General features: G+C 32.9%; 1 protein-coding gene across 3 annotated transcripts in view; it reads right to left on the bottom strand.

Moving 5' to 3' along the window:
* The window catches only part of LCA5 (lebercilin LCA5), a 55,657-nt gene that overhangs the window by 12,029 nt on the left and 26,634 nt on the right, over positions 1-16,994 (bottom strand). For all 3 annotated transcript variants that reach the window (XM_076003171.1, XM_012763688.3, XM_012763686.3), the window contains one exon: positions 16,329-16,858. In XM_076003171.1, the coding sequence (XP_075859286.1) occupies positions 16,329-16,858 (530 nt within the window). The remainder of the gene's footprint in view (positions 1-16,328; positions 16,859-16,994) is intronic.

The raw sequence follows: 16,994 nt of genomic DNA, 5'->3' as shown, positions 1-16,994 counted from the left end.
GGTCAGAGACCTGGACAATTCAGCATAATACCTGACTCTGGACTGGATCCTATACTAGAGAAGGGAAAGTGCTATTAATATAAAAGACATTAAGTCAACTGAAAAAATTATACTGTGGACAGTAGATTAGAGGTAATTACTGTAGAAATATAAATCACAGTACTACCATAATTGTACTATGATTATATAATGGCATATCCTTATTCTTAAAAAATACACACTGATATATTTAGGGCTAAAAGGCATGGTGTATACAACTTGCCCTCAGAAGAAAAAAATTACCTTTGTATATGTGTATGACACAGAGAGATCGCATGAAAGAGCACGTGTGCATTTTATAAATGTGGTAAAATGTTAACAATAGATGAATCTGGTTTATGTGTATAGGTTTGTTCTTTGTACTATTTTTAAATTTGCAACTCTGTAAGCTTGAAATTATTGCAATATAAAAAGTTAATTAAAAAATCCTACCCATAGATAATTTTGATGCAAAACAGGAAATGATTCAACTTAAAGAAAACAATGTTAAAAGGTACTAGAGACAATATATACTGAAATTCCAAATGATAGTAATTGTCAACCTGGAATCCAAGCAAGACCAAGTAAAATGGTCGTTCAAGAATGAAGATAAAATACTTTCAGACAAAGACTAAAACATTTTGCCACTCAGAAGCACCTAATGGAAGAAAATTTTCAGTAAGAACAAAATAAACCGTAAAAGAAAGAAGCAATAATGAGCAATGGTGATATGTCATAAACAATGGTAAATCTAATAGTAATGTTAAAAAAATTAAGAAACGTTTATAAATAAACTCAATTAAAACGGACAATAATAATATGGAAGATGATACGAGAAGAGACTGGAAAAAGTGTTCTACTTTCCTAACAGAGTTTAAAAAACAGAGATATTTTAAACTTCCATAATTCAAGCACACTTAAAAAACTTAAGGATAAGCTCAAAAAAAATAAAAATAGAATGTGTCACTTTGAAATCAATAGAAAAGCAGAGTAAAAAGTAAAAGGCAGGCCGGGCGAGGTGGCTCACGCCTGTAATCCTAGCTCTTGGGAGGCCGAGGCGGGCGGATTGCTCAAGGTCAGGAGTTCAAAACCAGCCTGAGCAAGAGCGAGACCCCGTCTCTACTAAAAATAGAAAGAAATTAATTGGCCAACTAATATAGAGAGAGAAAAAATTAGCGGGGCATGGTGGCACATGCCTGTAGTCCCAGCTACTCAAGAGGCTGAGGCAGAAGGATTGCCTGAGCCCAGGAGTTTGAGGTTGCTGTGAGCTAGGCTGACGCCACAGCACTCGGTCTAGCCTAGGCAACAAAGCCAGACTCTGTCTCAAAAAAAAAAAAAAAAGTAAAAGGCAGGAAGGAGAAAAAAAGCTGAGAGAAGAAATTATAATAATTTTGTTTTCAAGATAATACATGTAGATCTGAATATCTTAGTAGTCGTAACAAATGTAAATAACTTTGTTGAAAAAGATAACCTTATACTGTATTCTTTTCTTAAAAATGTAGCCAGGTCTTGTACAAGCACAGATGAAGCTTAACAAACAAAAGTTGAAAGTGCAGTAAAGGAAAATAATTTATTAGGTGAAAATCTAGCCAAAAGAAAACTGGTATCAACTAAATAGGCTTTAAGACAAATAGGCATTATTAGGGAGGGATAAGGAGTTATTATTTAATGATTAAAATAAAAATTTACCAGAAAAGTAAAACAACCTTGAACATGTGTGAAGTTTAATTCTGAACCCAAAACTAACACTGTTTCTGAACACGCTAATTTTCTGGCAACTTTTAACAAGAGGAGGCATACATATATTTACTATAGTAGGAATAAAAGTGGGGAATCTATGGAAATGGTAGGTATTGTAAAAATCTCTAATAGTATGAAAAACTTAATGCCAACAAATATACCATCTGAGATAAACAATTTTCCAGAAAAATATAAATTATTCCAAGTAACTGAAAAAGAACTATAATTCCTGAATCAATCTATTAAGTGAAGTAGTTAAGTAGAAATAAAAAAGCAAAAACAAACTCCCCAATAAGCACTATTATTAAATAAATCCAGATGTTTTCAGAGGTGAAATCTACCAAATTTTAAGAAATAGATATCCCTATCTTTTAAAATGTGTAAAAGAGAACAGAAAGAACAAAAACTACTTGTCATTCTTGAGAATGTTTATAATCTTGATGTCAAAATTGGATAAGAACAGCTTGAAAAATAAAATCATAGGCCCTTCTTATATATAAGTATTGTTGCAAAAATCCCAAATATTATTAATAGCATAAGAAATTCAGCAATGTATAAAAATTGCATCACAACTATATAGCATCTATCCCAAAAAAGCAAAGAACAAGAGTAATTTAAGATTAAAAATATATAAATGTAATTGTCATGTTAATTAATGAAAAAAATTTTTGATCAGTTAAAAGGCATTTGATCACTTGATAAAATTCAATACAATCCATGATTTAAAACAAAAACCCTAGAAAGTTAGTAATAGAAGGAAATTTCCTTATATATAACACATAGAATACATACACACTGACAGAGAAAGATCCAGAAGGATACACACTAAGATATTAAAAATGGTAACATCTGGATAAGAATGTTAAATTTTTATCTTTTTGTTTTTTTCTAATTTTTTTACAATGTACGTGTATTACTTAGGAAAACTAAAAGACAATTTCTAAAAATATGATTAAATAAAAAATAAAATAGGTAGAAACCATCTCTAGCAACTTCAGAAGAGTAGCTACTTCTGAGGAGGGAGAGTAACAGGATGTCTGGAGAAAGGATATTAGGAACTCTAATGTAACATCTTATTTTTAAAAATAAGATCTAAAGCAAAAATTTAAAAAATCAAGTACATGAATATTTTAAATATTCTCTTTTCCATGTGTTCAAAATATTTTGTAAGGAAAAAAATTAAAAGTGCTTTAAGAAATTAAACGGAATAAGAATAAAGGGCAAATAGTAGCTATCTTTGTTTGGTAGGACTATAGATATTTTCCCTCAATTTACTGTATATTTCAAAATCTCTTTAAACAAACTTTTTAATAGTAATTCAAAAAATATAAACATACTTAACTTTTTCTTCAAAAGGAAATATTACAGAATTCTTTAACAGAAATAAAGGATTAACATAATTTAATAATTTTTCCCAGCAAACCCAAAGAATAACCTTCACTTTTTTATTAATAAAGAAATATATGCTTAACAATACCACATTTGTTAAAACAGGTCTATAAATGTCAGTTGTTTTAATCTCTGCTCAGTGTTGTTGTAGCTCAATTCTAAAGACTTAGACCCTTGTGTAAGCAAGGACCCTAGAGGTCATCTCATTAGTCCACTTTCTAGGAATGCCTTTTACAATATTCCTAGAAGGTTAAACATTGAGCCTTTGCACAATACTTCTGATGGAAGAAAGCTCGATAATTCAAAGGGTACTCATTATTCGACAATTCCAATTACTTAGAAAGCTCTTCCTTATGAAAGTGTAGAAACCAGCTTCCCAGTAATAACCATTAGGAACATCCAAAAGCAAATTTGTTTCTCCGCTTCCATGTGACGCCCCATACATAATGAAGTAAATTACATTTTCCCTTAATCTTATCCATGATTTCATGTTTCTTTCACTGTTTCTTATACACCAGTTTTTTGACCTCCTGGCTACCTGTTTACTCTCCACATGTCAGTTTGCTACCTAAAATTTGGTACCTATTATCATAAGTAATCTGACCAGTAAAATTAGAGTTATTATTACCTCCTAGCACCAGGGCACCACCATACTTGGTTAACTATTTTTACCTTCTGATAACTTTTAAGCAGCAAACTGAGTATAGGCTCATAAATTAAAAAACAATACTTTTTTTTTTTTAACTTGAATTACTTTCAAGTGAGGGCTCATATGATACCCATAAAATAAACAGAAAAAAATTAAGGACCTAAAAGTTAACCTGATTAAATTTTAGCATGCTCGTTTTGGGCCATATTTTGAGCCTAGGAAGATCAATTAATTCACTCTTTTTTTTTTTTTTTTTTGAGACAGAGTCTTGCTTTTGTTGTCCAGGCTAGAGTGAGTGCCATGGCGTCAGCCTAGCTCACAGCAACCTCAAACTCCTGGGCTCCAGCGATCCTTCTGCCTCAGCCTCCCGAGTAGCTGGGACTACAGGCATGCGCCACCATGCCTGGCTAATTTTTTATATATATATCAGTTGGCCAATTAATTTCTTTCTATTTATAGTAGAGACGGGGTCTCGCTCTTGCTCAGGCTGGTTTTGAACTCCTGACCTTGAGCAATCCGCCCGCCTCGGCCTCCCAAGAGCTAGGATTACAGGCGTGAGCCACCGCGCCCGGCCAATTAATTCACTCTTGATCTTCTCATCCATCACATAGTTGTCCCTCCTATTTCTGAACCATTTCTGAATGCCATTTTATTTCATCAATTGATCCATCTATTCATTCTTTTAAGAAACAATAACTTTATTCCAGACAAGAGTGTCAAATGTTGCAAGCACAAAACCAAATAAGACTTGTTCTTGCTGGTAAGGAGCCTGTTCAAATTCACTGCTAAACATGCTGAAAGGGATAGAGCCTAAGATGGCACCCCAAAACACACACCTAGAAACCTTCTCTCCAAGTTGACAATTATTTATTTATCTGCACCCTTTGAGTACAGTTACTGATCCAATTGTAAAGTTTTCAAACATTGTTTTCAACCAGTCTACATTTCTCCATTAAAAAAAAAACATGAAAGACTTAACCATATTTACTATATACTATTCTTGTTATATCTACTATATTCTAGTAGATATAGTATAGTTATAGAATATAGAGGTATATAGTACATGCATATATTTACTATATACATGGTATAGTATAGCATGTAGTATAGAATATAATACAGATATATAGTATATACACACAAGAGGATACAATAGATTAATGTACCAGTCTAATAATACTAAGAGGAAAAAAAGTAAAAATATTTCTAAGTGAGCAGTATTTTCCAAAATATATTCAAAATTTGGTAGAGACTTGGCAACAAGCTTACTGATTGATCATTGCCAACATCTCCCTCTGCCTCCCTTTGAAAACACTGGTACTTGCCTTTTCTAACTTTCTTACTTCTAGTCTTCCTAACTCCCCAAGGTACACTAACAAAGGCTCTGAAATCATATTTGCAAGGTTCCTCAGTCTTCTGGGGTATAATTCATCTGAATCTGTAGTGACTTCATTTAAATGAGATATCTATGTCTTATTATTTCTTCATCTGCTGCAAGCAGAACAAGATGGAAGCAAATTTATAATCCAATAGTTATGTTTCTTCTGTGCATTGAAAGTCAGCCCTAAATAGTGGGCCTTGTTCTTCTTCTAATGAAACCTGTTTTAAGTTTTCTTTAAAAATGTCTGCAAGCCTTTCCTTGCTCTAAGCTTTTGTCTTCCAACATAGCTAGATTTTACTCCACAATATTTATCATAGTATCTACTGCAGCACCCAAAACAGCATCTAAAACAGGTTTTAGAAGTGTTTCCTGCTCCACAAATCACTGATAAAGAATAAGCTGATATGACAAACTTTGAAAAATGATTTGTATCTTTTATAGTTTGTAGATCATTTTACCAAAAGATGCTGATCAAATAACCAAAATTTCAATATTTTAATTCACATTACATTAAAAATTATGAAAAAACACAATATACTATTACAATATACTATTATATGTACTATTATTATATTACTCAGCTTTTAAATATGTGACAAAATTCCAAGGATTTTACTAAAATGATAATAGAATAATAGAGCAACAGAATGGGAGACAGAAGACTGCAATTGTAGTCCCACACATGTGGTTTTAATGACCTATGAGATTCCATGTGACCTAGAAGAAGGCAAATTAACATCTCTGTCTCAGTTTCCTCAATAGTTCAATGTTCGGGTTGGACTAGATGAGTTACTCATAGAGGTATTTCAGAGGCTGCTTCAGGTTGTTGGGCAAGTGAGTTTCTAAAGCCCTCTCTGTATCCTAACTCACCAATCATCACCACAAAACAGTTCAGCCTTTATATGGCTGCCTGTGAAAATTGCCAAAATTTGAAAAATCAATGGACCAAATCAGTAGTTTCAAACCTTGAAAAAAAAAAAACCCTTCAAGCTTCAAGTCTACTGAACACAATTTGAAAACAAATGCATTAAACTATTTCCATGGTCCCTTCAAACTCTAGAATGCTACCATGCTTTGATGTATTTATATTTAATTAATGAACTTTTAGTGTATTTGCTTAGTTTATTTATTTATTTTTTACTGATAATATTAGGTACCTGATCAGTACTAGGCACTGAGGCAGACTCATTGTGAACTTTAACATTGTTTATCAGCACTTGCAAAGTTTTACAAACTGGAAACAGGATCAGATAATCTAAATAATATATTACATCACAAAGCTAGAATGATATATAACCAGAATTTGAACCTTGTTTGTTTATATAATGTGTATATGTATCAAATTTCAAGTTTCATTGGGAATTTAACAGGTTAAGAGGTAGGTGTTAGTTAATAACATAATTAAAATATAACTAAATAATTTTTATTTGATCTTGAATTATAATCAAATAATTTCTGACTCAACTAAGTTAGCAAAGCCCAAATGCAAATGCTTTAAAATCTCCTAAGATACTAACCACAAAAAAGGCCAATCTAATCTTCCCCAAATAGAAAAATTTAACTTTAATTATTCCAAGAAAAACTATTATTCAGTAGCTTTCTTTAGAAATCTTATATTAATAAATAGCCAAAAATAATTTTAAAATATTTTATTGACCCAGTGACTTTCTCATCCAGGATTCCATTAGTATACTAATGTGTATACAAAGGCTATGTTTCATGCCTTGCATCTTTTATACTACCTCAAAGCAAAAAAATAATATACAACGTTAAAAGAAAAACTTTAGGCAAATTAAATTTAACACAGTTTAAATGAGCAAAGAATAATTTGCAAATCAGGCAGTACCCAGAATCAAAATAGGTTCACAGTGCCTCCAAGAGTGCTAGATGGTCAGATAACATTTATGGACTTATGCACAGAAAAAGGAAAGTGATGTACAGTAAACAGAAGTGAGGAACAGAAACGGCTGGATTGGTTATAGCTCTGTGTGTCTGCCTTATTTGAACATCTGGCTATGATTAGTCAAAATTCTATGATTGGTACAAGAGTAGGTTATAGTCTGTTTACACATCCAGTTAGGTGACAGTTAACTACGTATGGAGAAACCTTTAAGCAAAACTTAAAATATGTAAGGAGGGAACTTTAAGCTAAACTTAATTTAACATTAATAAGGGAAGGGTTCATCATATTTTGATTTATCTACACAATGGAATAGTATGCAGCCTTTTAAAAGCATGAGGCTAATTGTATGTGTGTAAAAAATATATATACGTAAAAATCATATACACATACCTAATATGTAAAGAATGTCAAAATATACTTTTTAGTGAAAGAACCATGCATTGAGCAGTGTGTATGGCACTTCTATGATAAGAGGGTGAAAAAAGGACATTAATATATAGACATGAGCTTGCATACGTAGAGACAATTTCTTAACAGTGATTGCTTCTTGGGAAGGGGCCTACAAGCGTAACAGAAGAGAAACTGTTTCACTGCATACCTCTTTGTATTATTTGAATTTTTTAAGCCCTTCTTTAGTGCTTGTATTACTTTTTCAATAGAAAAATTATCTTAAATATTAACACAAAATTGCTTTAACAATGGTTCTATCTCAATGGGCAGTTTCTAATAATCCTGCAAAATTAATAAATTAATAAATATTAAAATAAATCAATAATTTATAAATAAATTGATAGTATTAATTTATTAATAATTAATAAATATTAATTTGTTGATGTTTTCTGAAATGGTTTTAAGCTTTACCCTTCAATCATAAATCTCATCATTTCATTGTAAATCTTCTCCCTCCAGAAATGATAAAAATATATATAAATAACAAAATCTAGCCAATCCTTTAGATTATTAGATGCTAAAAAATTAGTAGGATCTCAATGAAAGATATTTTACTTTATAAGCAATTCTTCTTTTCAATACTAGGAATTTTTCATCTCTTCAACACAATAGACATAATAAGGACTTTATTGAGGGGATAAATATGGTTTAAACATTTTTGGAATATAAAATACTTTTGGCATGTAAAAGGCTCAAAGTATGAATTTAGACAAATCAGATTTCAGAACTTTCATGAAAGACACTTCAGAAATCATTCCATTTAATTCCTCAGATGAAGGAACTGAAACCTGGCAGTTAAGAGAACTGTACAAGGTCAGAGTAGGACAGGAACAGAGCTGACCTGTTCTGACCTCCACTATTCCATTCTAATTTGCTGCGTTTGTTAGAAAAAATACAGAACAGGTAGAAGAGGCAAAAGGCAGGGCTTCTTGATTTGGGTTTCTGAAGGGTGAAAGGGCAGGAAAACTTTTAGAACAAATACCTAGCCTCTAGAGTAAGTGGAATAGTATAACAGGGAAAGATGAAGGAAAATGGACCTAGACAGCTCAATTCTATTAATAGTTCTGAATAAACTACGAAGACTAAGGGAAGATAATGCTGATCAATTTTTACTTTTGAAAATGGCTTACAGTAGGAAGCAATATTATTTTATCACCAAGAAACAAATATCTACTTAAGGGCTACTCCAGGGTCAAAGGGATTTGAATGCCAATCTTTTATAGGAAAATGTACCAAAAGAAAAATTCTACTCAAACTTCCCTTCACAGTTCTATGACACTGAGCTCTATGATACTCAAACCATTCCCCCTAACCTTTAGAATATTTTTTTAAAAGTAGAGAAAGTCTTAATAGTTTCATTATGTTTTCCCAACAAAGTAAATCACTCTGTGCCAATCCGATGTTAAAAATAGAGTTGAATTTTTTATGTAGTAAGTGTGTACCCTACAGTTTACTGAAGTCTTTTTAATAATTATGTACATGATACTGGCTGGCCACAGTGGTTTTGGTCTGAAAAGCCAATTTGTCAAGCCTGTAATCCTAGCCCTCCAGGAGACGGGATGATCGCTTGAGGTCAGGAATTCAAGACCAGCCCGAGCAAGAGCAAGACCCCATCTCTACTAAAAATAGAAAAAATTAGCCAGGCATGGTGGCATGCACCTGTAGTCCTAGCTACTCGGGAGGCTGAGGCAGGAGGATCCCTTGATCTCAGGAATTTGAGGTTGCTGTGAGCTACATTGACGCCATGGCACTCTAGCCCTGGTGACAGAGCAAGACTCTGTCTCAAAAAAAAAAAAAAAAAGAAAAGAAAAGAAAGGAAAAAGAAAGATAAGAACAATTTAGAAGTTTTTTAAAAAATGAAAAAAAGAATAAAAAATAATTATGTACATGCTACTATCATTTATGATATTTTTATAAAGCTTAGAAGATAATTTCCTATTTTATGATTATGGATTCTTATGATAGTTACAATTCATGATATTTGTTTTACAACATACTGTTGGTCATAGCTGTGATTAATCTGCTACTGCATCCTTGGTAACAAATATAACCCCAACTATAAGTCTTTCTTAGAAGAGATTAGGACTGAATTGGTATCTTTACCTTCAGCCCCTATTTGAGGCCAGTCTCAGGCCCACTAAGAAATAGTGCTGTTTGGCAGTCACTAAAAGAAACTACATAATGGGGAATCACTAATGAAGTTGCTAACAAAGAACTGCCTAAGTTAAGTCAGTGAATCACCAAGAGTGTTATGGAAACTCCTAAAGGTCCCTTAAACAGTTTTGGAGGGTCTTCAAGGTCAAAACTATTCTATAATAAGATATTCTCACTCATTTTCACTCAGATTGTATCATGAGTATACAGTGGAGTTTTCCAAAAGCTACATGACATGTGACATTATACAATGAAATCTGTCAACATTTGGAAAATCTGTATAACTCAATGAACCAATATTTTCCAAATGACCAATGCATGATATTAAACATCCAAAGGAGAAAAAAGATCAATAGATTTTAATGTAACCGAATACAAAAAGTTCATCAATATGATTTCAAATTCCACATCATAACTAATCATTAAGAAATCACTTGTTAAGTTTTAGTGTAATATCAAAGAAGAATATCTCATTATCTAAAAAGGCTATTAAAATATTCTTCCATTTTCTAACTACTTTAGACATCTGTGTAGGGCTTAATTTTTGTCTATAAAATGATGCTATTCCTATCCTAATTTATTTTTGGTTTGGAAAATATAGATATTTTTCTTAAAAGATTTTGTAACATGCAATGAGTTGCTCATTATTATTGTTGTTATTATTATTATTTTGAGACAGAGTTTCACTCTCTTGCCTGAGCTAGAGTGCTGTGATGTCAGCCTAGCTCACAGCAACCTCAAACTCCTAGGCTCAAGGGATCCTCCTGCCTCAGCCTCCCAGAGTGCTAGGATTACAGGCATGAGCCACTGTGCCCAGGTGAGCTTATTATTATTGATGTGAATTAAGAAATATTTTTAAGTGTTCTCAGTTTTAATTTCAATGTGGTAAACATCAATATATGTATACCTACAGCAACAAAAGCTCAGGGGTGGTGGTGGAGGTGTCCTCAATTATTTTTAAGGGTATAAAAGGGTCTTGACAGCAACAGTTTGAAAACCACTACTTTATATAACTAAAAAATGTTTTTCTGCTATAAAGATTAGGTTCTGTATACATTGCAGTTTTATTTAAATATTAAATTAATAACATGTATAACTATTAATATTAAAATAAATATATTAAAATTAGGCTGCTATATTGACAGGACTCTATTCAATAAATTTATTTAAGTAAAAGCCAAAATAAAGGTATAAAGTCAACTCTAAATAAGGAAGTAAATTTGCAGTCTGATTTATCAGCCTGCCCTTTGTAGAGCTTAACAAGTTTAACCCCATCTAGTAGTTCTCCATCCCTGGTAAATGACCTGGGATAAGAGCAAACAGTATCTCACAAGGTAGAAGGCTGATTTCTGAAGGAGAAAAGGCAATTGTCATGGTGGTTGTCCCCACTGATACCTTTGGCTGTTTGTCCCTCTAACCATGTATCTATTTCTAAACTACTTAGTTTATGAGTCGCAAACTAACAAAATAAGCCTGCACCCAAATTATAGACTGATGTTCAAAGGGAAAGTTTTTCACAGCTCAAATGGTTATAGATAATCTTGAAGAATGCCTCCTCTCCACCCACCTTAGGAAGGAAATGCAACTAACAAGATGAATAAGAGTTGTGGCCTGAAATCTTTCCTAAAATGAGACAAGCCATAAATAAACAAAGCTGCCAGCTACAGTTCCAGCCTTGTTTTATCTTAAAATGAATCAAAAAGCCATCACAAAAGAAAAACAAAAGCCAACACCATATAGACAGCCATCCTTATGAAAGAAAAGCATAGAATTTAAAGATAGCACAACTAAGATTTTACTGCAATTTCAAAGGATATCTAGCACTTTCTTGGGTTTTAGTTAATTTGCAAAATGAAATAGCACAATCAAGCTCCTAGCTTTCTTAACCAATTAATAGTATGACTATAACCTACTGAGTTAGAAGAAAAAAAATTAACTTATTGTTGGATAAAATAAAATTTTAAAAACTGAATGAGGTACAAAAACAAAGGCTAAATTTCACAATAAAGTAGGACACTCAACAGTAAATATTTCAAATTCTGGGTTGACTTCTGAGATCATGAAAGATGTTAACAATACATACTGGGTTAAAAACCAGAGGCTTTTGTAAATATAAAACGGTAAGCTAAAAAGTAGATAGTAATGACCTGAGAGCTGGGTTGCAGAGGCTACCTCATTCAGAAGAGAGCTAGTGCGGTATGACAGCTGAAGTGAGATTACTGATTTCAGAAAAGTAGGTTCATAATAGCATATTAAATTTTTATTCCAATATAATTTCACTTACAGCAAAAATGAAGCAGCTTAGATCTACCAACCCAACTTGAGGCATAAAGCTGATAAACTCAATACTCCTAAAACTTAAGAGTAAACTCCTAAACCAAGTCATTCCTTGGTATGAATAAAGCATTCATAACCCCTTGTGAAAATAACTTTACAACAAAAATAAGATTTGAAATTCAAAAATATAAGTTCAAAAGTAATTTTCTAATTCAGAAAGGAGACCATTTACAATTGCTCCAAAGAAAATAAATTTTTTAGGTATAAATCGAACAAAACATGTGCAGATTTATATCCTGAAAATTACAAAACGATGGTGAAAGAAATCAAAGATGACCTAAATAAATGGAAAGATATACTACGCTCAAGAATTGGAAGATTCAACATAGTAAAGATGTCAATTCTCCATAAATAGATCTATGTTTAATGTAATCCCTATCAAAACCCCAGGAAGGTGCTTGTAGACCTACACAAGCTTATTCTAAAATTTATATAGAAAGGCAGAGGATCTAATATAGCTAAAATAGCTAAAATTTTTTAAATGAAGCATAACATGAGAGGACTCTAATGTTAAGGCTTACCATGAAGCCTGTAATCAAGAGAGTGTGGTAATAGCAAAGGAACAAACAAAAAAGATCAATAGAACAGAATAGAGAATGCAGAAATAAACCCACAATATTATGTCCAACTCATTTTTGACAAATGTGCCAAAGCAATTCAATGAAGGAATTTTTTAACAAATGATGCTGGAGCAACTGGGGATCCATAGCAAAAAAAAATTGAACCTTAACGTAAACTTCACACTCTATACAAATATTAACTCAAAGTGAAAATCATGGACTTAGATATAAAACATAAAATCATAAGACTTTTACAGAACATCAAATTGTATACCTTAAATACATATAATCTTTATTTGTCAATTAGGCCTCAATAATGCTAGAGGAAGACAACTTTTAGAAAAAGCACAGGCAAAAATCTCTGAGGCAACAGGTCAAGGACAATAGGAATAGGAAAAGAGTTCTTAGTCTTGACACCAAAGCACAATACATAAAAGAAAAATCTGATAAAATTGACCACAACAAAATTTAAAACTTCCTCTGAAAGACCCTGTGAAGAGGACAACTAACTACATACTAAGAGAAAATATTTGCAAACCACATATCTGACAAAGGATTTGTAATTAGAATAAACAAAGAACTCTCAGAAATCAACAGTAAAAGCATAAACAATCCAAGTAGAAAATTGGCAAAAATATGAATAAAATAGATCTACAGGTGGCAAATAAGTGCATGAAAAGATGCTCAACATCATTAGCCATTAGGAAAATGCAAATTAAACTACATTGAGATGGTGCTACGCACCTATCAGAATAGCTAAAATAAAAAATAGCATTAACACCAAATGCTGGTAAGGATGCTTAGAAATTTGACAACTTATACACTGCTGTTAGAAATATAAAATGGTACTACTATTTTAGAAAAGAGAATGGCAGTTTCTTACAAAATCAAACATATACTTATGCTATAATCCAGAAAGTACACTTTCGGGCATATATCCCAGAAAAATGAAAATCTATGTTCAAACAAAAACCTGTACATAAAATGGTCATAGCAGTTTTATTAGTTAATAGCCAAAAACTGGAAACAAACCAAATGTCTGTAACACAATGTACCATAACACTCTGTGGTACATCCATGCCAGGGATAGTACTCAGGGAATAAAAGGAACTACTGATAAATACAACAACTTAGATGAGTAAATTAGGGAAATCTGCGTATGTTAAAAGATTATATTCTGTTTATATACATTTATATATATTTATAAATTCTACTATATATATTCTATTTAAATAACATTCTTGAAATGACAAAATTATAAAGATGACGAACAGATTAGTGGATGTCACAGGTTAGAGAGGCGGAAGGCAGGAAGTAGCTGTGGTTGTAAAAGGGTAATGCAAGGGATCCTTGTGATGGAACTGGTCTGTATCTTGACAGTGGCAGTGGTCACAGAAGTCTGTGCATGTGATAAAATTGGATAGAGCCAAGTACATTCACAAATACATGTAAAACTAGTGAAAGCTGAGTAAGGTTGATGGATATCAATGTATCACAACCAATTTCCTGGTTGTAACATTATATTATAGTTATGCGATATGTTACCACTATAAGAAACTTAGGTGAAAGGTAAATGGGATCTTTCTATATAATTTTCTTATAAGTGCATGCCAATCTACAATTAACTAAAAATAGAAAGTTAACTTAAAAACTTCTTAAAATCCAATATAAAAAATTGAGGACACTATATGGTTAACAGTTTCAAAGACTTACCATTACAGATGACTAATTTTCACACTCCCAAATGAGCAGCCATATATTAATAATTTACCTCCATCTATAACTCAGAATACACAAGCCAATTCTCATTTTTCCTCAGTTCTTTCTTTCTCTTTCCTCCCCACCACTCATCAATCCCCTACATAACTGACTATATGAGAGAACTGCAGGATATGTGGGTGTGTGTGTGTGTGTGTGTGTGTGTGTGTGTGTACTGCAATTTTATGTTCTCTCTATACATGTAGTTTTATACATAAACACACTCAGTTATTTATCGTATTTGTTAATTAGCAACTTAGGCTCTTCATTCCTAATTTTAAAATCCATTATGTGGCATATTTCCCTTTAAAAATAACTAAACTGTTAAGTTATTTGTTGTATATGGTGATAACTGCTCCCAGTGCTCATTCCCATGCCACCCCAAGAGTAAGTGGCCCTTAAGAAAAAAAGTTTCCATATGTTTGCTTTGCACTTTGAGCTGACCATCAGTAGAGCCTATATAATAGGATATCTCCTGTGTTCTAAACAGAAGATAATAATTGCAAATTTCGGAGAGTAAATTAGGCACTTTTCTGGCCACTAAAGTACACTGTATTTAATAAGCCACTGTCACTGGGTATGGCACTGGTATAATGGGCATGGCATATGATACAGACTAAGTATTATAACATGCCATGTATTAAATATACCTAATTAATATATTCAGAAGTCTAATTTATTTATTTTTTTTAAACCTATCTATTTTTTTTTAATTTTTTTTTATTCCTTTATTTTTTTTTTTTTCCATTTTCAGTTGGCCAATTAACGTTTGTTTTTTTTTTTTTTTATTTTTAGTAGAGACGGGGTCTTGGCTCTTGCTCAGGCTGGTCTTGAACTTCTGAGCTCCAATGATCCACCCGCCTCGGCCTCCCAGAGAGCTAGGATTACAGGCGTGAGCCACTAATTTATTTATAGTTCTAAGCTTCCTTTGCTCAGAGAATTCTCATAGCAGGCATTATTCCCATACTTTTTCCTACCTTTGCTTTCCAAACTATTTATCAATTTTAAGCAACAGAACTGACTCAGGGATTCTGCATGATCTATATATAGCAGATGGCATCTAAGTTCCCTGTGTAAAAGTCATGGTATAGAACTCTTTTCCTCTCTCCATTCATGAAAGAAACATTCTTAAAAGATCTGCTGTACTCTCAGACTAGTTATTCAATATTCTCCTACCCACACTCCTATCAGTTTTTTTTTTTTTTTTTTTTGAGACAGAGTCTCACTTTGTTGTCCAGGCTAGAGTGAGTGCCGTGGCGTCAGCCTAGCTCACAGCAACCTCAAACTCCTGGGCTTGAGTGATCCTTCTGCCTCAGCCTCCCGAGTAGCTGGGACTACAGGCATGCGCCACCATGCCCGGCTAATTTTTTATATATATATCAGTTGGCCAATTAATTTCTTTGTATTTATAGTAGAGACGGGGTCTCGCTCTTGCTCAGGCTGGTTTTGAACTCCTGACCTTGAGCAATCCGCCCGCCTCGGCCTCCCAAGAGCTAGGATTACAGGCGTGAGCCACAGCGCCCGGCCCCTATCAGTTTTTATTTTGGGGAGTAGAGTACACCCTACTCCAACAGATGTAGTATTATCAACCTTAAATAATATGCAAAGAAATAAAAACAAAAAGCATTGTTCATGTGGCATTTCTTACATTATGGCCCCAAAGGTCAGTTTTATATACTATGGCTATTATAGCATCATTTTCAACTTTAGAGAAACAATCAGATAATCAAATATAATATTTTCCCAAAATGACTACGATCCAAAGAATTAAACATTCATCCATCAACATGTGTCTCATTAACATAAATCATCTTTTGCATCTTGCTCTTAAATATACAATCTTAAATTTATCTCTTACTCAGAAAGATAACACTAAAAATAGTTTTCATTTCCAAGCAAACACCGAACTGAAATAAGTAAACAGAGTATATCAAATGCCCAATGAAAAACAACCCAAGACAGAACAATTAGAAGCTGTGGGAAATTTACCTTAATTCTCCTCTCAGTGTCATCTAACTTTAACTCTGCCGAAACTAGTTTCTTTGCCAAATCATCTCGTTCAGGTAGATGTCTGGCTTCAGAGATCTTTTTCAGTTTCTGTAAGGAAAATTTTGTCCTAAATAGTTCACTTTCTGTATCTTTCACCCTTTTCTCAGTTGCCCGTTCTTTCTCTTGAGATTTTCTTAAGCGTTCTTTGAGTGCTGTAATCTCATTGTTATGGCGAACTATAAGTTGTGAGATTTCATTTTCCGCATCTTCATACTTATTCAGGGCTTTCTCCTGTCTGTACTGAAGCCTTTTCAAAGATTTATTTTCTTTTAGCAGTTCAGCTAACTTGATCTGAAGTTCAGATACTTCATTCTGCAACTCATTGATTTTTAGCAGTCTTGCAGAAAGAACCCGTTTTGTAACAAAATCAGTATCTTTCCGAACTTGCTCTCTACTGAGGCTCTGAGAGCGAAATCCCACTCTGACTCCCTTTCTGTTAGGCAGACCCTTAGGGCTTGGTTTCCCAGGGACTAAAAAAGAAATAGTAATAACATAAAGTGAAAGATGTATCAAAGGTAGTCTTATTTATTCATATTACCACAAATGAGCCCATAAGATTCTTTAGTTATTTTTGTCTGTTAAAAAAATGGTTTTACAATATTTAGT

This window comes from Microcebus murinus, chromosome 5 (assembly GCF_040939455.1).
Source record: "Microcebus murinus isolate Inina chromosome 5, M.murinus_Inina_mat1.0, whole genome shotgun sequence".
Lineage (NCBI taxonomy): Eukaryota > Metazoa > Chordata > Mammalia > Primates > Cheirogaleidae > Microcebus > Microcebus murinus.
Note: the sequence above shows the minus strand (reverse complement) of the source record. Positions and strands in the feature narration are given on the sequence as shown.